The 25,217-nt window shown below is 48.9% G+C and overlaps 1 protein-coding gene across 15 annotated transcripts in view; it reads right to left on the bottom strand.

The window, feature by feature from the left end:
* The window catches only part of BIN1 (bridging integrator 1), a 154,686-nt gene that overhangs the window by 12,331 nt on the left and 117,138 nt on the right, over positions 1 to 25,217 (bottom strand). For 2 of the 15 annotated variants that reach the window (XM_037912518.2, XM_037912519.2), the window contains 6 exons: positions 22,073 to 22,201; positions 16,854 to 16,964; positions 14,798 to 14,821; positions 8,255 to 8,374; positions 1,642 to 1,776; positions 555 to 665 (listed from right to left, as the gene is read on the bottom strand). In XM_037912518.2, the coding sequence (XP_037768446.1) occupies positions 555 to 665; positions 1,642 to 1,776; positions 8,255 to 8,374; positions 14,798 to 14,821; positions 16,854 to 16,964; positions 22,073 to 22,201 (630 nt within the window). The remainder of the gene's footprint in view (positions 1 to 554; positions 666 to 1,641; positions 1,777 to 8,254; positions 8,375 to 14,797; positions 14,822 to 16,853; positions 16,965 to 22,072; positions 22,202 to 25,217) is intronic. The other 13 variants (XM_043525057.1, XM_043525058.1, XM_043525059.1 and 10 more) reach the window with 7 other exon arrangements.

Here is a 25,217-nt window from a genome sequence, read left to right as displayed (position 1 = left end):
GGGTCCTTATTTCCCTGCTCACTCTTCTCACGCCTCTTTATGGGACGATCCCCAAGCCCGCAGATCTGACTGACCCAAGAAATCTGGGGTGTTGGAAACGCAGCTCTGAATTTTCAGGCCTGACTGTGGTTTATCTGCCCGAGTTCTGCCTTTAACGGTGCCCTGTCACGCCTCTCCAGCTGGCAACTGGCACCCGGTCAGGAGGATCAATTGGCGTAGCCAGACCACTGCTGCAACGTCTCTCCCACCTGCAGAGCTCCATCAGGCTCCGCCTGCAGGGATTAGAGCTTTCCCCGTCCCCTACCCCTGGGATGGGGAGAGGCAGACATGACTCCAACCTGCCCCCTGCAGAACAAAAGCCTGGAGGGGCCAAAGAGCCTGCCCCCTGCACTGGCTGCAGTGAGCCTGGCGCGGTGTCTAAGGGGACCCACCATCATATGGGGCTTTCCCCTGTCCCCAGCAGCCCCGTAGCCACTGGTGTCGCAGCACTGAGTGCAACGCCTCCTGCACAAGGGTCGCAGGGAGAGATCAGCCCCCGCCCCACCCGTGCTTACCTTAAACAGGAAGCCCGGGGGCATGTCGGCCCTTTCGGAGGGGGCGCTGCCCTCCTCGGTGCCATTGACGGTGGCTGGGCACGTCTCCACGACGACAGCAGGCAGGGAACTCTGGGGGGGGTGGGGGGCAGACGGGGAAGAGAAGGGGAGAAAGGGAACAAAGCAGCACTGAGAAAGGCGTGTCCGAACCACTCCCCCGCCGCAGGGACCCCCTAAATTCAGCCACAACCTGCCCCAGATCCCAAACGCCTTGATTGCCAGTGGGGTTTCCCAAGCACACTCGGCCATGTCAGCTTATAGCCCTGCCTGGAGTGAACGGGAAAGCAGAGAAGGTGGCAGATAACTATTGAGGGATCCAGGCTTGTAAGGAACTGTATTATCTGTGACCTTAAGCTGGGCGATGAAGGTGGTTTGACTACTTTTTTGGGGAACAATATGGATGTTTTTGTATTCTCCGGAGCATGTCGTACCTGCCCTGTGATATTGAACATTTAGGGAGCCCCATCACGCTCACAACAGTGAAATACACACGCAGCGGTGCCACGCTGCTGGGACATTTGTTTCCTCACTCCTTGCAGTACTCCTGTGGAGCAGGCCAGTGGCATGATGCCCTTCTCACAGACCAGGAAATGGAGGCAGACTGGGAAATGAGGTGAAGCAACTTCCTCAAGGTCAGAGCAAGAGTTAGAGGTTAGGGGATTGGGGGGGGGGGGAGGATATGGAGGTCAGTGGCTGTGAAGCAAAAAAGGTAGGTAGGGGACAGCAGTCCCCGCCCCAAACCAGCTTATCACAACTCCTGCTGGCTTGGCTTTTGGGGCATGGGAGAGTTAGGGGGCTGAGGGAGAAGGAAGGTTCCTCATCTGCTCCCGAATGCCTTGGCCTGAGCGTGCAAGACAAATCCAGTGCATGTCTGGCCTGTGAACAGGGACACAACATGAGCAGGCCAGCCGCACGAGTGGCTTCCATGTCCGATCATTTCTAGAAAGGAGGCCCAGTCCGTTTCACAGCCCTCTTTCCATCATAGCTGCCCCTGCAAATCAAGAGCGGGGTGGGAAGGATGGGACCCCCACCTTCCCTACATTCTTACAGGAGCAGATCCTGAGTCAGTTTCCATTTTAGGTGCTTCAGCTCCAGCTGCGGCTTCTGTCCCAGCTGCTTCAGCGCTAGCAGGAGGTGCTTCCGTCCCAGCCGGCTCGGCACTGGCAGGAGCGGTTTCTGCTGGCTGCAACAACAGAGGCATCCAGAGAGAGAGTTACACTCATTAAAGAGAGAGAGAGAGAGAGAGAGAGAGAGAGAGAGAGTGTGCGTGGAAAAGAGCTCAATTTAAAGACTACACTCTCCAGGCAGATATCACAGATCAAGGAGATCTACGCTGTCCACTGCTGCCATCTCCTGGCAATTAGGAAAATGATTCTTGCTCATATGCTTTCCTGACTCTCCATAGTCTAGCTAGCCTGTAGTTCCCACTCCATCCAGTGTCAGGCAAAGCTCCGAGCAAAATTAATGGGTTTTTACTTGAGTACAGAATGAACTATTTGACTGCATGCAGCCGAAGGAAAGGAGACAACCACGGGCAGGTACACCCAGCTGACCTGACACTTTCATTTGCTGGGACAAATACTGTTCTCAGTTACTCCAGTAAAGGAGTCCCATTGTAGTCACTGGGGCTACCCCAATTCACCCAGGAGTAACCAGGAGCAAACTCTGATCCACTCTCTATATAAAACAGGTACAGATCTGTATGGAATTATAACTGAATTGTGGAAGTAAATGCATTGTATCGGCGAGAGGGCTTTGGCTTTTTCGACAACCAGCTGATGTTCCAGGAAGGAGAATTACTGTGCTGGGATGGGCTCCCTCTAGCAAATACTGGGAAGAGCATCTCTGGACATTACAGCTCTCCTTATCAGGTTAGCCAGACAAACTAGATCTTACAGGCGATGGTGACAAAAATCCAGCCAATGCACACGTAGGCTCAAGTAATGAAGACAAGGGAAAGGGGCAAATTTCTGGAGAAGGGCCTAGAAATCAGAACCGCATTAAAAAGGCAAGAGGACAGTCTGCAAAATACCTTCCAGGCCTGTACACGAATGCAGGGAGTTTGGGGAAGAAGCAGGATGAACTGAAGTCATGGTGTATGAAGAAAATGACGACTTAATTGGCATTACAGAAAGCCGGTGGGATAACTACCATGATTGCAGTACTAGCATTAAGAGATATAGCTTGTTCCAGAGGGATAGGTACGGGGAGGGGGGGGAACAGGAGTTGTTGCACTGTATGTCAAGAATGTATCCGCTTGCTCACTTCTCCGTGGACCTCTGAGCAACAGACCTACTGAGAGTCTCTGGATGATGATAAAAAGGGAAAAGATCAGTACCAGTGTTATGGTATGATTCTATTATAGACCACCAAATCAGGAAGAGAAGTGGATGAGTCATTCTGTAAGCAATTAACAAGATTAGCTAACACACCTGAGCTAGTATTAATGGGGGCTTTTAACTTCCCTGATATCTGTTGGAAGACTAATGCAGCAAAACATAATATTGTCCCGCAAGTTCTGTGCAGGGGACAACTTTCTGATTTAGAAAGTTGAAGAAACAATTAGGGGGTCGTCCATTTTGGATCTGGTTTTGACCAACAGGGATGAATTAGTTATGAACGTGAAGGTGGTTGGGAACTTGGGAGAAAGTGACCATGCTCTGATAGAATTCAAGTTCCTAGGGAAAGGAGGACATGAGAACAGCAAAACAAGGACAAAGGATTTCAGAAAAATGGATCTCAAATGACTCAGAGAAATAGCAGGCAAGATCCCATGGAAAGACAAATTAGGAAGAAAAGTAGTCAAAGGGGGCTGGAGGTGAGCTGGTAACGGAAGAGGATAGGAAGGCAGAGCTGCTCAATGCCTACTTTGCTTCAGTCTTCTCACAACAAAACATGTGACCAGATGACTAGTGAACTTACCATCGACAATAAAGGGGAATGCAGTTTGGGATAAGTAAAGAACACGTCATAGATCTTCTGACCAATCTGAATGAATTCAAATCAGCAGGACCTGATGCTATTCACCCCACAGTGCTGAAGGAATTAGCTGAAGAAATCTCAGAGCCACTGGCAATAATATTTGCAAACTTATGGATGACAGAAGAGGTCCTGGAAGACTGGAGTAGAGCTAACATAGTGCCCATCTTTTTAAAAGGGGAAAAAGGAAGAGCCGGGAAACTATACACCAGTCAGCCTGGGTTCGATACCTGGGAAGCTACTAGAGCAATGTATAAAACATTCAAATCCAGCAAATACTTGGAAGACAAAGCGTGGGGGGGGGGGGGGGGAAAATCAGTAGCAGCCAGCATGCATTTACCAGACCAAATCATGCCAAACCAGCCTGATTTCCTTCTTTGACGGGGTAACTGGTTTGCAGATAGGGGGAATATGATGGACATAATATACCTGGACTTCAACAAGGCTTTTGACACCATCCCACGTGACATTCTGATAAATAAGCTGGAGAAAGTAGGCTTGTTGGAACTACCATTAAGTGGACACACAATTTGTTAAACAACCGTAAACAAAGAGTAACTATGAATGGAATTACGTCAGATTGGCAGGAAGTCTCAAGTGAGGTACCACAGGGATCTGTTCTGGGTCTGGTATTGATTAACGTCGATATTAACGACCTGGATGAAGGCGTAGGGAGCATACTGATCATATCTGCAGATGACACAAAGCGAGGTGGGCTTGCAAACATGTTGGATGATAGAGCTAAAATTCAAAGGGCTCTTGATACATTGGAGAACTGGGCTATCGACAATAAAATGAAATTCAACAAAGTCCAATGTCAGGTGCTACACTTTGGGAAGAAAACCCAAATGCACAAATACAGAACAGGGGATATCTGGCTGGGCAGCCGCAGTGCTGAGAAGGATCTGGGAGTTGTGGTGGATCACAACCTCAACATGAGTCAGCAATGCGATGTTGTTGCAGGGGGGAAAAAAAGGCAAATGCAATTTTAGGTTGCATTAACAGAGGCATGGCACGCAAGTCACGGGAGGTGATAGAACCATTCTACTCAGCACTGGTTAGGCCACAGCTGGAGTACTGTGTCCAATGTATAGAAAGGATGTGGAGAAACTGGAAAGGATCCAGAGGCGAGCAACAAACAAGATCACAGGGATAGAATGCAAGCCATAGGAGCAAAGGCTGAAGGAACTGGGTATGTTTAGTTTGGAAAAGAGAAGATTAAGGGGTGGGGGAAACATGATTATGGTCTTCAAATACTTGAAATGCTGCCATAAGAAAGATGGAGAAAAGTTATTCTCTCCTGCCACAGAGGGTAGGACAAGAGGCAATGGGATCAAACTACAGCATAGCAGACTTAGATTAAATCTCAGGAAAAATGTCCTAGCTGTTAGAAGAGTAGGACAATGGAACAGACTGGCTAAGGAAGTCATGGAAGCTTCTTCACTGGAGGTTTTCAAAAAGAGACTGGATAGCCATCTGTCTTGTATGGTTTAGACACAACAAATCCTGCATCCTGGCCAGGGATTAGACTAGATGACCCTTGTGGTCCCTTCTAACCTTATGGTTCTATGATTCTAGGGCTTGGATTGAGGAGTATGAGCCAGATGCTCAGCTCGTGTAAATCAATGTCACCACATCAGCTTCCAAGGAGCTATGTTGATTTCCACCAGCTGAGGATTTGGCCCATCTAGTACAAGATGCAGAAATGGGAATCCTGTTAACTTGCCAGACAGAGTAGGAATGAAAAAAAATTGTCAGTGATATGACCCGGATTCCTATTTGGTTTTCAGCCCGTCCAATAAATAGGGGTCATCTGCAAATGCTTGGCTTGATTTTAATTCTGATAGGGGATTTTTGCCCTTAGGAAAGTTCCTAACAGACAATTTCTAGGGATCAATATTACTTGGAATATTTAATTTTTGTGTAACCCTGAAATGGCAGGTGGGGATGAGGTGGTCAGATAGAGAAGTAGTAATTGGTTTAACTATCCTTAGACTTAGACAGTTTTTCCTAATACCTACCCTAAATCTCCCTTGCTGCGGGTTAATTACGGGGACAGGTTACCTAAGGAGGTTGCGGAATCCCTGTCATTGGAGGGGTTTAAGAACAGGTTGGACAAACACCTGTCAGGGACGGTGTAGGTATACTTGATCCTGCCTCCTTATCGGGGAGCAGGGAGTGGGGAGGATGGATGGACTACATGACCTCTTGAAGGACCTTCCAGCCCTACATTTCTAAGCCTCTGATATAGAATGCGCCACTGAATTCTCCATCCCACATGCACACTGCATAGAGGACGACCAAATGCTTCATAGCATCAAATGTATCTTCATGAAATACTCAGTCACGCACACATCTGGGCCGAAAACGACCAGCCCATCTCCCTAGAAATTGGAGGGCCCAATCCTGCAACACTTACTCATACAGATAGTCCCAGTGGGCCTGATTCTCCTCTCCCTTATAATGATTTACCCCATCTGAGGATTTGATCCCACTAGCATTGACGTGAGAAGAAATGCAGACCCATGTGATCATTCTAGCACAAACATGACTTCTGCTGTCTTGCAAGGTCATGGATTTGGGTTTTGTTAGCAATATTCTTGTTATAAGGCTATGTGCTTCCTGAAGGGGATGGAGGGACAAGCTCCAATATGTAATATGCCTAGAGAGAAATATTCACCAACTTCTACCTGCCTAGACGCTGCCTCCCAGGCGTGACTGTTCAGAGAGATTTGGGGGCTGTGAATTGGTACAAAGTAGATGCCATTTTGAAACACGACAAGAACGCATGCCCTAAATTGCCTCAAAACTACAGCTGGGTCCAGCTAATCTAGAAACCTCCAGACCCTCTATCCCTTAAGGACAGTTACCAGCAAGCAACTGCCAGGCAGCTGATCCACACAATCCATGACACCAGAGCGGGGTCACAAGAACCCAGTGAGCCAACAAGACATGATCCCCAGTGCACAGCGGTGGTTTTCTTAAGGGTCAGACGTCGTCATAAAAGAAAGGACTGTTGAATTCCACAAGAGAGGAACATGCAAAAAGGGTCCTCAGAGCTAGGACCAAAATGGTACCAGGAAAACTGAAGTGACTAGTTTTAATATCTTCCGTAGATATTTACTATCAGTTATACACAGCTCTACAACAGAGGAGATATTTTGTGTGTCTGTGTATACGAATGCATGTTACAATATATACGCACAAATATATTTATATACGCACGGTATGTGTATATGAATATATGATAAAGTACATACATACACTAATGCACATAAGGGTAATTACCTACTCACACACACACTCTATATGTTCTCTACATATATAAGTATATTAGATGTACTATATAATGCAGGGGTTTTCCAAAGTGAGTTATAGAACTACTCCAGAATTCTGAATGGCGTAAATTCTCTTAGGTACAGGTTCTGCAATGAGCTCTGTGTAGACAGAACCATGCAGCCATTCTAAGTCCCAGTGAAGTCAGTGGGGCTTCAGGCAGAGGGGCCCACCCATCTGGGGCCCCTTCCGAGGTCAGAACCTTGGCAAAAGTTGTCCTTGTGTAAATACCTCCCAGTGGGTATCAGTCTGATGAGGCAGGTTACTGCTCCAGGAATGCCCATCCAATTGGAAAGCTCTTGGTGCAGGAAGTTGCTGGGAGGTAAGGACTACTGGGATTTATTCCTGTACTGGGACATCTGGGATTTATTCCTGTACTGGCGGGGAAGGCCTAGAACTTACAGCTCTGAACTCTGCTGTGCATGCAAATGAGACCCGAATTTCCTCCCATTTTAATCTGCACCAGTCTGTGAGGACAGATGCTTCTGACTGGATAACCATTCTTGTTTCCCCTTCCATAGAGCTGAGGACACTGATACTTCACAATGATCTCCTCAAAGCACTGTCCAGTCATTAAGGGACAGGCCGTGTGCCCTGCTGCCCCATGGTGGTGCGCTGTGGGGCTGTGTCCTCTCCTGAATCTCTGTGCTCTGCGTAAGTATTATTCCTATTTTACAGATGGTGAGACTGACATGCGGACAGGCCAAATGATCAGCTGAAGATGACAGAACGAATCACTAGCAGAGCCCGGCTGAGAACTCAGGACCCCCTACCTGCTCCGCTTGAACTTAAACTAGGGGCCGCTTTGTCCAGAGCTCTAATGTAGGCCCTCCAAAATGGCAGGTTCATGCATGAATGCTTCTACGCCGCCTACTGTCACCTCCCATTCCCATTTGACCCCCACTGGTACAGCTTAAAGGAGGAGCAGACCTAGTGCCTCAACCTCCCCAAATGTTATCTCCCAAAGTCAGGGAGCACTTCTTCTTTGCAAAGTAAGAGTAGCGAGGCTATAACCGGAGAGTGGTCTCCATGAACAGGGTTTAAGCGTGGGGCGCTGTCATTAGAATCTCTTACAGCTAGTATAACACATGTATTCAGACTGTAAGCTCATTGGGGCAGAGATTGTCTTGTTCTGTGTTTGGGCAACACCTAGCATCATGGGGACCTGGTCCGTGACTAGGGCTCCTAGGTGCTACCACAGTAATAACCAGAACCCAGCCCTCCTGTTCTCCATGTCCTAGAACACAGCTGCCAGCCTGCAGATGTTAGAACCACTCCCACCCGCCCTCCATACTCATCATATCAGCACTATATTTTGGATAGACTTGGGCGTGGATTCCACTTACTTGGGTTGGCTGGGTCTCTGCGGACTGGCTGGGCCAGTCCGCAGCAAATGTGCTATCACTAGGGTTGTCCGCAAGACCCGGATCCACGGACTGCATGCTGCTCGAGGAAGTCTTTTCAGGCTGGCGGTTGGGATTGGGGAAGAGAGAGACAGAGAGAAGAGGAGGAAGATGGCGGTGGATAAAAAGGAGAAGTGCATGGTAAGTAAGGGGGAAACAGCAGAAAATGAGATATTAACAGAGGTACAGATCCGCTAGGCAGCTATTTGCAATTCAGATGAACTACAAAAACTTGAACATATTATGAAAACAGAGCTGCAACTCCACCAGCAAATCTCATTTTTCAGTTGCTTGCTGCATCTTGTCAATGACAGTGGTGCAAATCCAGAGTAACTCCAGTGGTCTTGGACAATGACAACAGAGCAACTCTGGATTTACCCCAGTATAACTGGGAACAGAATCCAGCCCTTAGAACACCCTCCCCCCCCCCCCACATATATATATTTGGCCAGCTCAGTAATTGTTCTCCTGTGTCTCCTAACCCAAGCGACTGTACTACAGAGAAGTGTGTGACTCGCTGTCCCTTCAAAGGGAGTAAGGTTTCAATTAACAGGACAGCCAAGAAAACCGTGTGAACAATGCGTTTTAGCCTAGCACGGTTGTATGCACGGGATCATTTATTATAGCTATTATGGAGAAGGAAGCTGAGTGGCTTTTCATCATTTGTTTACAGCAGCGGCCGCTTAGGAAGATTAATCACTTTAATTAAAAGAAACTCAGCATGGTGTTGTGGAGGGGAAAGTGCCTGGTGATTGGACACTTTCTGAGGATCAACACAGCTGGCGGTGAATCTAACACGCCACTCCCAAGCAACCATCAATATTGCTCAGAAGGCCAAGTATACCCAATGGTGGTTTGGTTGAACAGACTAGCTCCATGCAGTTTGATGCAGTTGGGGCATTAGCCTTTGGGAGAGACAGCTGATAGCAGAATAGACAGGAAAGCAATTGGGGGGGGGGGGGGTGTTTACACTGTTGTAAATGTGGGAAGCAAAATTAGCCCAGATAAGCAAAGAAAACACAGGTTTTCTCACTGGGATCGATAGATAAGGAGGGTGTCTATTATAATGAACCTTCTCCCAAGGACATACTCTAGGAGGGTTTCCTTAAATTGGGAAGTGTGAATTCAGTGCCCACAGAAATGGTGGACTTCCAGGAGGGACTAAAGACTGGTAACGGACGTGTTTTTCCCTTTCCTCAACTTTGCCAATGCACTTCAGGCCTAACCCTCTGCCCCCGCTCCTACCCTCTATTCCAATCCTGGGGCCTTTCACAGTTCTGGGAATGAGACCACCTCCTGCTATTCCAGGAACAGGCCTTTCTGGAGCAGATAGGGTGACCAGACAGCAGGGGGTGGGAGTGGGTAATAGGAGCCTACATAAGAAGGACACTAAAATCAGGACATCTGGTCACCCCAGGAGCAGAAACTGCCAGTTCTGTAAACTTAGTGGCTCTGGAATGAACGAGAACCAACTCAGTGAAGATTAACTCCCTCTCCTTCCTTAGAGGTTTTTAAGGTCCGGCTTGACAAAGCCCTGGCTGGGAAGATTTAGTTGGGGATTGGTCCTGCTTTGAGCAGGGGCTTGGACTAGATGACCTCCTGAGGTCCCTTCCAACCCTGATATTCTATGAGTCTATATTCTATGATTCTAACTGGACACAAGATTTGAACTCTGCGCCAACAGGCTTGTTCACCCAACCTTCCTGGCTAGCCTCTCCCACGCCATCCTGCCTTGCTCACTAGAACTTCAGGGGGAAATGAGGCCCTGTTGCGCTTCGCGTAAACTAGATAGCTGCAAAGTAGGCTGGGTGTGTGGGTCATGAGCACAGCACTGTTACAAACAGTAAGCAACATCAACCTCTTCAAGAGAGGCTCAGAGCCTGCCAGGAAGGGATAGACCTTCTACATTGTTATCACTACTGATTTTAACCAATTAATAAATCCATCAAATTTCAAAACACTCAGTAAAAGCACAAGGCAAGGGTCCCCCGTAACAAGGTCTGGCCTTAGACCTGAGCCCCAACTGTGTCCTCCATTCATGGGCAAGTTCATACCTGTATTTTCCTCACATCCCTCCCTTCAACTGGCGAGTCCTCCTGAGGGGAGGGAAACAGAATCCTCCAAGAAAGCACACACCTTGGCCAGCAGATCTCACCTCAAGAGCAACACGTCCAGCATGTTCTTTCCCCATCACGTCTGGGTCAAACCCGTTCTCTGCTGCTCTCATGCCTCGGGTCTCCTAGACACCACTCAAGCCAACGGACTGGCCAAGTAACCCTTTTGACGCACTTGGATTTATCCATGAGACAAATTGGGATATACACAGCTTTCCCCCAGTGCAACCACTACCATTTTTCTTAACTCCAAGCCCAATCAGCTTCCAGTCTGAAACCTACAAGATCCTGTAAGTGTTTTGCTAATAACAGCAGGAGTAATGGAAAAATAAATACCTTGGTCCAACAGTCATTACTTACCGCCAGCCACCCTACTGGTCTAATTTAACATACACTCTTTATCCCATCAGTTCCTTCCTAATGTTTCCTACTTACTCCATTCCTGGCCTTACAATGCCATGGATATTTTGAATACCTGAGCTAAAACCACCATGTAGATGCTTCCCACAGCAACTCTGTCTTAAACACAAACACAGGGAATGCTACACAGGTTGCTCCTGTTTAATTAGATTCACTCCCAGGTTGCTTATTATTTGAATTCAATGGGCTTGTAACAGGGACTGACAGCAACCATCATCCATTTGGCCAAGTGTGTCTTTGTTTGGACAGGTGAAAAGAAACCCATGGTGAGCAATAGATTTCTCAGTCAGCTAATTTGCAGAAACTGTGTTTAATGAGCCAGGGATGGAATCCAGTTAGTCTCTTGGCTTTCAGCAAAAGGCATTTGGATGTCACCTGCCTACGTCTCTATTTTAGGAACTTTCAGCATAGCAGCAGAGGGACAATGCAGTCATGTAGAGTCACAGAGAGATGGGGGAAGTGCCTTTGCTTTCCCCAGGTTTGGAAGCTTTGCTTACTGAATGGGTTTTCTGCTTTGTTTTAATCCATCAGCATCTTCACACACACTCCATCGCGCCTCCAGACTGCTCTCTGGAGCAGCAGAACTGAGCCAGGTCTCTTGTTACAACCCGCTCCAATGTGACTGCAAGGTTCTACAAAGCTGGTTACTTGCCATAGGATTCAATGCTACAGCAGAAAAACCAGGCACCTGCCTTAAGGGGAAAGTTATGGAAGCCTGGTTGGTTCAAACCGGTGTACAGTAACTCCTCACTTAACATTGTAGTTATGTTCCAGAAAATGCGACTTTAAGCGAAACCATGTTAAGCGAATTCAATTTCCCCATAAGAATTAATGTAAATAGGGGGGATTAGGTTCCAGGGAATTTTTTTTCCCCACCAGACAAAAAACTATATATACACACACATATATATACACTCTATACATTTTAAACAAACAAATTAATACTGTACACAGCGATGATGATTGTAAAGCTTGGTTGAGGTTCACTTGGTGGTGAAGTCAGAGGGTGGGATATTTCCCAGGGAATGCCTTAGTGCTAAATGATGAACTAGCTTTTGGCTGAGCCCTCAAGGGCTAACACACTGTTGTTAATATAGCCTCACACACTACAAGGGGGCACGAATGGAAGGAGGGGAGACAACGTGGCAGACAAAGACAGACACACCCTGTGTGTGGGAGAGAGAGATGCGCATTGCCCCTTTAAGTACACTGACCCCACTCTTAAGTGCATTGTCTTTTTAAGTTGATCAGGAAGTTGAGACAGCAGCAGCTGCTGCTCCGTCTGTGACCCCACTCTGCGCTGTATGGAGAAGGGGTAAGCGGGTGTAGCAGCAGGGGGGAGGGGGACACCTTGACATTAGACCCCCTGCCCAGCAAGCGGGAGGCTCCCAGGAGCAGCTGCAAGGCAGAGGGCAGGAGCAGCACATGGCAGTGGGGGGAGGGACAGCTGAACTGCCGGCAATTGACAACCTGCTGGGCGGGTGCCACACAGGGAACTTAGGGGAGCTGATAGAGGGGCTGCCGGCCCACCCTGGTTCCAAACCCCCACCAGCTCGCTGCAACGGGCTGCTCTTCCTGCAAGCGGTGGACAAAGCAGGCGGCTGCCAAACGACGTGAGAAGGGAGCATTGCACAACTTTAAACAAGCATGTTCCCTAATTGATCAGCAACGTAACAACATTAACCAGGACGACTTTAAGTGAGGAGTTCCTGTACCTGGCTCTACGCTCCCCTCTCTCACGGTACGTCTACACGGCGCACTCCTTACAGCGGTGTGTAGAGTACAGACCCTGCACACGCCTCCAAGTATGGGGATTAACAAAGGTGTCGACAGTGGGGTACTGCTTAGGTGAGTAAACACACATCTGAACCTTTAAGGTATAAACCCCACACGGCTCTCTACATGCCCAAGCAGTACCTCCTCTGTCTACACAGCTTTCTTCTAGCAGAGCCCCGCTGAAAGGCGCCGGCAGCAGGGAGCTGATGGAGCTTTTCCCTGCTGCCTCCCCCCGCCAGAGCCTTTCACTGCTGCGTGTAGCTACACATCACAGTGTGGACATGGCCTACCTTTCACTGCAGTGTGTAGCTACGTGCTGCAGCCAGCGGTGTATAGTGTAGACACAGCCTCGGACCCCCCCGCCCCCCCAAGTGTATCAGGATGGGCCAAGGCAAGAAAAGATGTGGGCCAGGTGCCTTATGTTCCGGCAATCCCTGGCTGCTACAATTGTCCCTAGGCAACCATTTCTGTCAGCATAGTTCTGAGTTGCTCTCAGTTATGGTGGGGTCAAGCCGGCTCCCAGGATAAGGGGAGCAGAAAAGTGGCTTAAAGCAACTTTCACTCCTGCTGCCAGGTCACACACTGAGCTCAGCTAGACTTGAGGATCTGGTTCCAGGTGCTTGTTCCAAAGACAGGAACGCAGAGCTCTTGAATCTGAAATCTCATGGAAATAGGAGATAGCGGGTACATTGCAGAGACTGGGAACTCTCTGATTCAAGGGACACTGCTCATTGTTACTTGTATGTACAGTGCCTGGCACAATGAGGTTCTGATCCCTGATTGGGGTTCCCAGGTGTTACTATGACACTAATAACTTCCTACTCCCAGCCAGGCCAGGAATAATGTCTTTTTCGTGGTGTTTCAGCCGTTCCTGCTTCCAACAGGAAGCAGAAGACCAAAGGTAGCAACAGTGAAAAAAAAAACATTTTATTTCAAAGCTAAAGCTTTTCCAAACTCAAAGCAGATTAGGAGTTCGGGGGCCACAGTTTGGGCCAATCCTCACTTTATTCAAACTGCTTCTCCCCAGTTATGCTCCATTTAATAGCAAGAACACAGGTGGGCCAATATATTTCCTTGTGTATAAACAGAGGAGAAGCAGGGTTTCCAACTCCACCTGAGCCTAGTGTTTGGAGACATCCCCCTGCCACTGTCTGGGAGGACACAAAAGGGAAAAAATATACATCAGTTCTTCACTCTGATCCCCAAAGACAGCAAAGAAACCACGGCTTCGGGGAATAACAGGCACTCGTTCATCTGAGGAAGGAACACTCAGCGGACTCATGCCAGACCATGATGGGGGCATGAGAGCGAACACTTCTCAAAGGGACTGGCTGCACTGCCACGAAGTGGGCAGACATCCGCAACCAGGGTTGTCCACTTTTAAGGCCTGAAGCCTTTCCCTGTGAAGAGACAGACTTTTTTTTCTTCTTTTTTTAAACACAGACAGTTCACAAAGAGAGGAAGCAAAGATCAACATCGACAGCCAATAAAAACACATAGGGGAAGCATCCTTCTCAACATGCCCAGGGCATGCATCGTGGAGACTGCTCAGTGCCATATAGGAAGCTTGGGCCAGATTGTCACCTGGTGTCAACCATCTTCCTTCCTTTAATTTTACACCAGCGGAGGGTCTGGCCCTTTAACACAAAGGAAGACAGATTCATTTCTTGAGCAGAAACAAAGAGGCAGCATTTCTCGATTCGGCATTTCTGCTAACAGTGATCGACCACGAGCAGCAAAGCCCGCCAGACACCCCAAATTTGCAAACAGGAAGGAGGTAAATTCAGGGGCAGTTGAGAGGCATGCAGGTTGCACAATGAAAGAGACAGGACAGAGAGGTTTGGAAGCCTGGAGAGGAAAGGAGCAAATACGACACTGCGGCTGTGGTCGGGTTAGCTTCAGGCCATGCTGACTGCAATGCAAAACACCAAGGGAAAGACAGGACTGCTAATGGCCCAGGTGCATTCTGCTGGGAGCGCCAGAGCAGTGCCAGAACACAGGGCTGCGTTTTTAGGCCGATCCACAGAACAGAAGGCAAAAGCAGGTTCGAGGCACAGGGAGCAATTCTGGCATGGCAGGGAGGGAGGGAGGGAGGGAGGAGGAAGAAGACTGTGCCGACACATGCCAAGGGAGACCGTAAGAGTTTACCAAAATGGAAACTGTATAAAATTCTTACCTCCCATAAATCCCAAGGTAAAGACTAAGCATGTCAAAGAGCAACAAGAACAAAAACAGGTTTATACTTGATTATTTCCGCCTACGGAAGCGATACAAATATTGGTCAGAGTCAGGCAGATGTACACATATTCCACTGCACTTGCCTCTACATTTTTCTTAACAATACACCTACTTGCCATACAGTTACACCCTAATTTGCAGTGTAGATGTACTCTAGGTCACACAGCCCTCAAACATTAATGGCCGACAGCGCCACCGGGAAAATCCAAGGGCTAGTGGCATATGGTTTTCTCCATTTAAAACCTGCGGAAGCATTGGGCTGGTCATGCTCATTTCCACGACTGCAGTGATGGGGGGACGGACGGGGGGCGGTTCAGAACTCTGCTTTGTGTTCGGCCCCCTGCTGATGCCAAGGATCAACTCCCAGCAACGTCGGTAGCAGCAAAGATAGGCCAGCGCTGAGCGCTTTTGAAAATCCCTCCCATAATCCTGACATTGGCTGCTTGTCTGTAAGGCCCGGTCTACACACAAAAGTTGTACCATTTTCACGACACTTGTTTACTTTATCCTGGTATAAGCACATGTTAATTAAACTTGTTAGTCTATTTGCATACGGAAGGGAAAAAGCTGTACCAGTAAAAGGTATCTGCTCTAGGACTATTTCTACACAACAGACTTCAGCTAGGTGTGATCCCTGACTGACAAAGCTATGCTGGCAGAAACCCCAACTGTAGATACAATTATACCTGCAAAACTGCACTTTTACTGGTATTGCTTGGTCTTTTGGGGCGTGGTGGAATAAGATATATTGGTAAAAGTACAGTTTCGCCAATGCAGTTGTGTCCACGCTAGGAGCGCTTTATCAGCATTCCTCCTCCAGCAAAGCACTCCTAGTGTAGACGTGGTCTAAGGGTTGTAGCAGTATAACTATTAGTGGCTGAAGAAAAAAAACCACCATACACAACAAGGTTATAATGGCACAAAAAATCTGTTTAGACCAGCCCTAATTAACACTATCACAGTATTAGAACACTGCAAATATCCCAGACCTGTTAGTTACTCATAAGTGTGCAGGTTTCAGTTGTAGCCATAGTAGAAAAAAGCAGGCCAGGATCAGGAAACGCTGCTCTTTTCTTTCACATCTGGAATGGAAGTTCAGATATTGTCCTCTACCTGGAACCCAGGAACTGTTTCAAAGACTCTGCCCAATTCAGTAGAGATCTGAAGCAGAGCTGATTTTGCATTAAATACAGGAGAGTTTGTATATATTCAAAAGATCTCCTCTTTAGAAACAAATCTGTATTTGCCAGTTCTTTCCCTCTATGCAGCATCACTAAGCCCGTCTTTTAATTGGGAGCCAAATGTTCAACAGAAACACAGGCATTGCCAGAGGGGATCACACCAGAAGTCCCCCTAATCCAGTACCCTGTCTCAGACAGTGGTCTGCACCTGCCAGTCTCAGGAAGGTAAAACCTCCGTGACAGTCAATTATGCAATAACAAGCTCATGGAGGAAGTGCTTCTTAACTCCATATAGTTAGAGGCTGGCTCCTGTCCAGAGGCAGGAGCTTTAATATCCCTTCCAAAGTTTTATCCTGTCTAACGTAACCACAGATTGTTCACACTTTGATTCTTAAAAATCGCTCTGCTCCTGCCGCTAACCAAACCGAGTCATTTGCTGGGAGGAGCCCAGCACTATGGCTGGGTTTCCCAGCAATACACTCAAAGCGACACTAAATCCATGTGGGACATGGTCCATGCTAACCTTGTGATGCACATTGACTGAGTTTCCCAGGCCAAATCCTCAGAGCCGGGCACACTGGGTGTCCCGCAAACATCCACATTCTCAGGGGAGATCAGATCGCTGCATGTGAAAAGCCAGGCGCGCACTCACCCGACTCATGCACACGAGCGTCCGAGAGAGCTCACAGATCTGCGTGGGCATGTGCACACCCCTTGAGAGCTCGGTCAATATGGAAATATGCACTGAAAGCACAGGCTGACTCCGCAGTCGGTAACGGTTCATGGAAGAGGGAATGGGGATAAGTAACAAACCTGAGTGGCAGGTGTGGGTGTCTTCCCCACAGGGCTGGCATCTGGTTTAATGGGATCAAAATCCAGATCCAACAGGCTGGCTCCCTCCTGGAAGGGCCCAGGGGCATCAAACTTGGCAGCAGTAAGGAAGAAAAGCAGTGTGAGCATTAGACAGATACCAGAGATAGACAGTACATGGCAGTTGATATCCAGGACTCAGGGTGCAGATGCAGAAGGCACATGGTGGGCATGATTACAACAGATGCCTCCATGCCTGTGCTCGTGCCCTAGATTGCATGATGCCAGTGAGCATGTGCAGTGCACCAAGGAACGCATGCAAACCAAGAACTCAACCCTCATCCGTTTTCCTACTTGTCTGGATGGCTCTGTGGCTAAGACAGCGTGGTCTGATATGGTCGAAATGCCATTGCACCGGTTAGCTTGGAAAGGTTTCTCATCTATTCCCAACTGTCCTTTGAGGCTTTTCTGCATCAGCAACAGCCACAAGGTGCTTCCAGCTCAGGATTAATTTCCCTGTGCGACCTACCTGCATTCAGCTCACCCGTCATATCTACACCAGCTGCTCAGGAGCTTGGAGCTGGGGAGGGAAAGGCACGTGACCCTGGAAGGTACCTCCAATGGAGACACAAGTCTAATCCCTAAAGTTGCTGATCTGTTACCCCTCTTCAGACTCCAAACACCATCCACAGTCACATGTGTCATAGGTGAGAGTTCACATCTCCCCCATGGTTCCTGAGGGCCATCGAATTCCACACCTGTCAGTGCAAGCTCCAATGCGGTTCACACTGGGGCTCTCCAGTCCTCAAACACACACACCAGGACTAACGTGCTTTGAATTTTCCAAGACACCCAGATTCAAGAGATGTCACTGCTACCTTCCGAGCCAGCAGAGTGAGCTCCGTTAGCTCTAATACACAAGCAGGTGGCACTATCAGGGCATTCATGAACTGCCTTTAATGCAGCCGACGTGGTAACCGTCACGTAAGGGGAACTGGTCATTAACATTCAGTCCTGAGCTAATACCATTCATTTTTAGATTCCTGCAGGGCCATTATGAGACATCTCCTTTCTGTCTAGCTCTTCCTTTGAGAAGAAACAATTCTGCTCTATAAGCTTTGTGCTCTCAAAGGATTTTTCCCAAGCTCGCTGGCCCTATAATTTCAACTATATTTCCAGTTCCACCCACGGTTGTTTTCCCGTTGTTCCGCCCCAACTCCAGCAAAGTCCAAGAGTGAAAATGCTCCTAGTACTTACTAAACACACCAGATTACCCAACGACAAGCTTCAGTATCAAGTTAGGACATTAATTCATTGGCCCATCCAGGCTGAAGAGGACCACAAAGTTTAGCATTTTGCAGCAAAACCACTACAGTTAACAGAAAGTGCCATACATGAGATCCACACCCTTGTTACTTTCCACCGCATCACAGTTTACTCCCAGTTCCACTTCTCTTTATCGCTCTCCCAGTCTTATGGGCTTGTGGTGCACCCATTAGCACTCACACGAAGGAGTGTGGCCAGCAGCCACCCACGTCCCCAACCCAAAGTGTTAAACGCTAACCAGCACCCAGCCTCTATATCCCACTGGATAATTCTATAATAGTTCCTAGATAATTCTCTAGTAGAGCAATGTCTTCACAGAGGTTCCACCTCCCATGCTTTACTTAGTATTCAGAGATCAAAGGCTCTGGCTAGGCTGGACTCTTACCTGCTATTCAAGAGTTATATGCACCATGGATTAGGCTTCCTGCCCTTTGCCTAATGCACCCCCAATAACTATCTTATAAGGGGCGCAAGTGCACACTGAAATGGCCCTGGGGAATACACCGAACATTCATGGACACTGGGTGGCCCAGTGGGGTGTGTTCTAGAAACAAGAGTCCTCCCTCAGAGATCACGTCTTTTTGGATGACACAGCAGGTCCCATCCTGGGTCGTGCGCACTGAACTGCCGTGTGCTGGAATCCCTGGATAAATGCAGGTGTTCACACATTATACGAACAATGTAACAGACAGTGATCGGTTACGCAGACATGCAACAAGCTACCCAGGCATGCAGAAAGGAGAAAGAATTGCTCAGTGGCCCGTGGCTTTCTCCTGTGATGTAAACATACACAGAACGCTTGTTAGATTGTCCAGATATGAATGTAAATGGAGCAGAGGAGAGTTCTGTATTGGGGACAGTGCGGAGATGCTGCAGCTGTTGACCTCCAAAGCTCTGCATGATTACACGCTTGTTCCTTACGGTCCTCCAGATACTCCTTCCCAACTGCTCCCTTTGTCGCCTTCTTTCATGCCGCTACCCTTCCCAGGAACAGCCTCCTGATTCCTCAGAACTAAGCACTCTCTCCGTTCTTCCTGCAAATACCCCCTTAAAACCCACCTCTTTGGGGATCTCCCCACAAACAGGGTCCTCACATTTTCATGCACCATACCCATTACCCTGCATAGTGCATCCGAATTAGTTTAAGCTCTTTGGAGAAGGGACCTCATCTTTACTAAGTGTTTGGAAAGAGCTGTGCGTGCTTACAAGGCTCTGTTAAGATCAGATCATCCCCCCCGTGATTTTCCCTCAGCTTGGTTGCTGAAGCTGGATGCTCTGACTAACCCAAAGCAGAACCTTACCCCTAGCTGTGATGCCAGCAGTATCCAACAAGGACACTGGGGGAAAGCATCCAGCTGAGGTGGGCTCAGGCCACAAAATATGGATCTGGTATCGGGCCTTTTGCCTTGGGGTGAGTCAGGAACCCATGAATTTAGGATGCCCAGAGGTTTTAGTCTGGGCCCATCTCTCTGCCTGCAAACCTTTAATACTTAAAGTTAAACAAGGACTAATGGACCCTGCATAATATTTGTAAAATGTATCGAAATTGGGGGAAGGTCCAGTGCTGGATCCTGTCATGCCCTGGTCACTGCTGCCTTTCACCCCAAGTGGAGTTAATGGGGGAAATCCTGTCCCCACTAAAGTCAATGGCAAAACTCCCATTGATTTTAATGGGGCCAGGATTTCACTCCAATGCACATATCTCCCAAACCAGAGCAATCCCTAATAGCTTCTAGACAGTCTCCTTCCCAGGCAGGTCAATGGACTTTATTAGAACCTTCTCATGTCCTGCTGGCAGTTTGCTTTGAAAGCTAGAAAACTTAATATTTTCTTTAAGATCCCAGCCATTCACTGTGGTTTCCAGCTTACAGAAGCCCCTGCAGAAATTGACATTCCAATAATCAATCAAGGGGCTGAGTACACTGACAAAGGCCAGTATGTTCAGAGGGACAGCAGACACCATACTGCCTTCATTGACCCCATGGTGCTCGGTCTGGTGGAGATGACAAGGTGTCATGCTACATGAAGAACACTGCAGGAGCAACAAACCATGGGAAATGCCAAAAATCACACAATGCCAACTATTTGGGGCCAGATTCTGAGTTCAGTCACATGTGTGCAAATCCAATTAATTCAATGGAGTCCCTCCAGATTTACCTTGGAGTAACCAAGTCTGGAATCTGGCCCTTTGTTGGGGGACAATTTAGCCCATAGACTTTTATAGTCTGCTTCCCTACATTGGTTTAATATTATGTTGGACATCAGTGTCAATACAGGAACTTGCGCTGAAGGACACCCCACTCCCCTCCCCCCAAAAAGGAGAGGCCTCTGTCTGTGATGGCATGAGCCTGGCACAGCCAAGTTTTCAAGCAAAATGTCCTCACTAAAAACAAAGGCAAGCGTCCACCGCCAGGCAGCTGTCAGCTAAATGTTGCCTAAAGGATATAGTAGCAGTGACAGGGTTGGGAGCCTGAAAGGCTTTGAGATAGGGTTGCCCACCCTCCTGGATTGGCCAGGAGTCTCCAGGAATTCAAGATTAATCTTTAATTAAAGATTATGTCACGTGATTAAATCTCCAGGAATACATCCAACCAAAATTGGCAACCCTACTTTGAGAGCTTTAGCAAAGGAGGAAAGATTTTGTTTTGAAGGGTGGGATTTTGTTCATTGGGGGTCCTTTGGTCAGAATGAACACGGACCCCCTTTAATGGTAACCCCTCCCACTGCCTGTTTGATGCTGAGTACTCAGACACTATTGCTGTCCACATCACCCTCCACTCTGATTTCAACCAGTCCCCGTGATATCCCACTGTAACTTGAGGCCTAGCTTTCTTTTCTCCCAACCCTGGGTGTCTTGTTTCTCCACAGTTGGGTGGAAGCTGGAAAGCCACAGGCCACTGAATTTGAGTTACAGAAGGAAAAGCAAGGAGGACCGTTACAGAACAGCAGTGTTAGAGGTGTCACCTGGGTCTTTCAGGGATGAATTAAAACAACTGAACATAAAAGACAGCGCGAGTCTCATAATTAAGCCAGAAAACTGGTCAGGCTCCCATCAGCCCAGAGAGTAGTACCCAGGGATCTAATACTGAATAGCCTGCCCACTTCCTCAGCCCCCTTCTCCAGCTGCAAACCACATTAAAGAGAAGGAGAAAAACATTTTCCCTTTGAAATTGCGTTTGATCTTCAGGACTTTAACTGCAGAGACTGAGGGCTGATTAAGAGCCACCAGCCGTCACTCAGAGATAATGCTGTTATAGAGAGCTGAAAGCAGTGAAAGGTGCCAGCAGAGGTCTCTAGAGACTGAAGTCCTTGATCCTCAGCCCTGTCCTGTAGGTGGTTTCTTGCCCACTCCACCGGGTTCCTGAGACACTCCCTTTCCATACGAGAAGTGGCATTTCAAAGCCACAGGAGCGTAATTTTCAGAGGCGCCAAGTGCCCATATCTACCTTCAGTTGGACCTGTCCTAGCCTCTGATTATCAGGCCCTGGGAGAGTACAGCAGCAGAGCAATGAGTGCCTCACCCAGGCCTGTTGGGAAGCATGTCTAGGCCCGGCCGCTCTTCGCCTGCACGGTGGACACAAGTGCAGTGATAGCTTTGTGACCCCTTCACTAGGCGCCCCGGAGAGTCCTCCCTCTTCATTCTACACAGGCCACGAGAACAGCCGTCACACAGCCCTGGCTTCCGGGCCCCACCAGTCAAGTCTGGCTTCAAACTGACCAGCTGCTCAGGGGAGACGGGCGCGGTATCCGATTGCCAATCTCAGCCCAGCCATGCAGTGGCAGCCGGCCCCTCTGGCCCTGCCTCCTGACCAGGTTTCGTGGCGTGACACCTCTAAGCAGGGGACAGCGCCCGGGGCTGGGAGCAGACAGAAATAAGGCAGGGCAGAGCGGCTAACCTGCGAGGGGGTGGTCACGCTTATCTCGGGGACAAAATTGTCATCAAACAGACTGATGATGTTCTCGTGCTTGATCTCCTTGGAGGGGGTGTGCTTTGGAGGTGGCGGTACCGGAGGGCCTTTCCGCAACTGCATGCAAGCGAGCGAGCACACGACGACACCCAAAAAAACCAGAGACAGGAACCAGGTTAGCCAAAATAGAACCACAGACATAAGGAGGGGTCAAATAAACAAACATGGAAAGAGGGGAGGGGAAACCATCACACGCCTCCAGAGAAGGTTTGGCATCATTAGTTACACTTCAGCCGCGGGCGGGTCTCCCTCTGTAGGGGAGAAGCGTAACACAATTAATATGCATCACTCGGACATGCATATGTAATTAGAGCATGTGCAACCTTCCAGAGGACCACCGGGGTGACAGACAGGTTACTCAGCACACATTTCAGCAGAGAAGTCAGTGCGCTGGCCACTGCTCCCGATACCTACCTGTTTGGTGTGGGCCTAGGGGCGTTAGAAGCCAAAGCAGATTGGACTTATTCACACGTGGACACCCAGTGGGCTGGATCCTGATCTCCCTTCCACTGGTTTCAGTGCATCAACTGCAGCATAAGTGAGACCAGATGGGGCTCCTCGTGAGAGTGACACAACCAAGACTCAGATCTGGGGTCGTTGAAACATGTGAGAATGAGCTCGCCCGGAGCCTGCCGGCTCTCAGCTTCACAGGTGTGTAACACTAGTGACAGACACCACTGAAGTCACAAGAGTCATGGGGGCATAAATCCAGGGGCAGGCAGTGGGGTCAGGCCATGCCTCTGTCCATATCTGACATCCTCCCTCACTTCACAGTGGGAGCCTTTGATTCAGGGCTGCCTGCGCCACTCTTTGGATGCTGTGGGAACATACTATAGGGAATGGCAAACCAGTTCAGGCACTGTTTGAATTTCCTTTGCCCCCAGATATCCGAGCTCAAACTGAACCTGCTGAGACGATGCTGATGGACTGGGGAAAAACACTCTACTGTACAGTGTGGTGAAGATTTCCAGAACTGTAATATTGCTTAGCACCCCATAACACTTTCTATGTGCAAAAAGCTTTATGAACATTAATCTTCTCATCCTACCTAAGAAGGGCGGTCATTATTATCCCCATTTGCAGCCAGGGAAAACTGAAGCAGAGAGCATGTGACTTGACAAAGGACAGACTGCCTATCAGTGAGAGATCTGGGATTAGAACATGCAGATCCTGGCTCTCGGGCCTGTGTTCACTCCACGAGGCTGCACTGCCCCCCCTCGGATGCATGAATGCGTGTCCTACCAGACATTTATTTGGCTAGCCACAGAAAATGCTAGCCAAAGGCTAATCTGCCCTGGCCAACGTGCCTGTAAGATTCCATAAACACATCTTCTGAACTACAGCTGGCTGCAGGCCCCTGGGTAGAGTGTAAGCAATAATGAAAGTGGCACTTTCACTTCCAGATCTCAGCTGTGTGGAAGCAGAAGTGCCAAAATGCCACGGGAACAGCCTCTCCCGCAGTATCCTGAGCCCAGCCAGACGCAGAAGGTACCAGAAGTCTCATGGGAAAGACTGTTCTCCTAAGAGCGAAGCCAAAGTTTGCTGTCACAAGAGGCTCTGGGTACTAATCCAGAACCAAACACCGACTCTTTGGAAGTTTGCCCCTCTCCAATGCATCCATCCTCCTAATCGCTCATGGGGGTGGCTCTGTGGGAAATGACAGCAGTGCAATGGCTAATCCTTCCACAGCGTTTATGTAGCCCACCGCACACTGCACCGCATCTGTACAGAGCCCTGTCACAATGTCTTGATTCTGAATGGAAAGAATGCTCCCTGGACATGGTGGTTATACGCTGAAGGAAATGGAATACCCTCCAGGCCAGCCTTCTGGTTCCAGCCCAGACTGGAGCCCATATCCCCCTATTCTGGTAAAATCAGACATTGTTCAAAATGAACAAGACCATCCGGAAGGACTCCACTGCCCAGAAAGGAAGTTACACCCCCAACCCCATCTACTAAGCTTGGGCCGTGTTCGCCTGTAGCAGCAAAAGTCCATTCTAGCTCCATTGACTTCAGTGGCGTCGCTCCAGATTGACAGCAATGTAGCTGAGAGCCCAATTCCTGCCCTTGTGGTTTCACGAGGCCCATTGGTTCTGACGTTCAGGATCACCCTCACAGACCCATTCACGCGTGTGGAGACATGCTGGCCGTCGCTTCATTAGGAGGCTAGACAGAGGCAGCTTTTCTGAAGAGAGAGATGGTAGGAAACAGCTCGAGAGCTGAAATAGTGACAACCCAACAGGATCTTTCTGCTAGGCACGGATCCGCTAAGTGCCTAGCACCCACTGATGTCAATGGTCTCTCCTTTTGCCTCCTTTCCTGTCCGTTCAATATGCCCCTCTGTTGCTTTCCACACACCACGCTGGTTGTTAGCAGCAGTGTACCCTGGGGTGGGGGGAGGACGTAGCCAGGGTATTTCACATCCCTGATGCTGTCCACTCACGGCTTATCACCCCAGACTGAGTCATTTACCCCGTGACTTGCCATCACCCACGTACATCCCATACAAAGCTTCATATTAAACACTGATAACTGAGGGAGCAGCTTTTGTGCTTTCCAACTCATGTGGCTACGTGCTCTGGGTTTTTCCCACCCACACACTAAGAGCTGGGAATAAGGAGGAGGCCATGTGGCCTATCCAAGTCTGCCCAGTGTCATTCCTCCCTCCAGTTGTTTGCAAACCCCCTCGCTGCCTTCCACGCGTCTGGAGCCAGCTCCCTCTCTTGTGCTTGATGCACCGACCCAGAAGATCACGCTGACGGCACACCGCCCGTATCCGCACTCCTCACGGCAGCAGGCAGGTGAACTACGCGTGCACCAAAAAACGGCTGCCAGCAAACGGCAGCATCAGCCGCATTAAGGCCCACCTTGGCCTGGTCCAGCGGCTGTTACTGCCAGGCCGCTTAAATACACTGTACAGCAGAACCCCGATTACCTGATCCAGTTGGAACCGGGGCCAGATCAGATAACCAAAAAGCTGGAAAAACCAGAGAATGGGCAGCAAGGCACCTGCTGTCAGCCCCACGTCGGCTGGGGCTCCCGCTGCTAGCTCCGGGCGGCTGTGGATTCGGTT

The sequence above is a fragment of the Chelonia mydas genome, chromosome 11 (assembly GCF_015237465.2).
Source record: "Chelonia mydas isolate rCheMyd1 chromosome 11, rCheMyd1.pri.v2, whole genome shotgun sequence".
NCBI lineage: Eukaryota > Metazoa > Chordata > Testudines > Cheloniidae > Chelonia > Chelonia mydas.
Note: the sequence above shows the minus strand (reverse complement) of the source record. Positions and strands in the feature narration are given on the sequence as shown.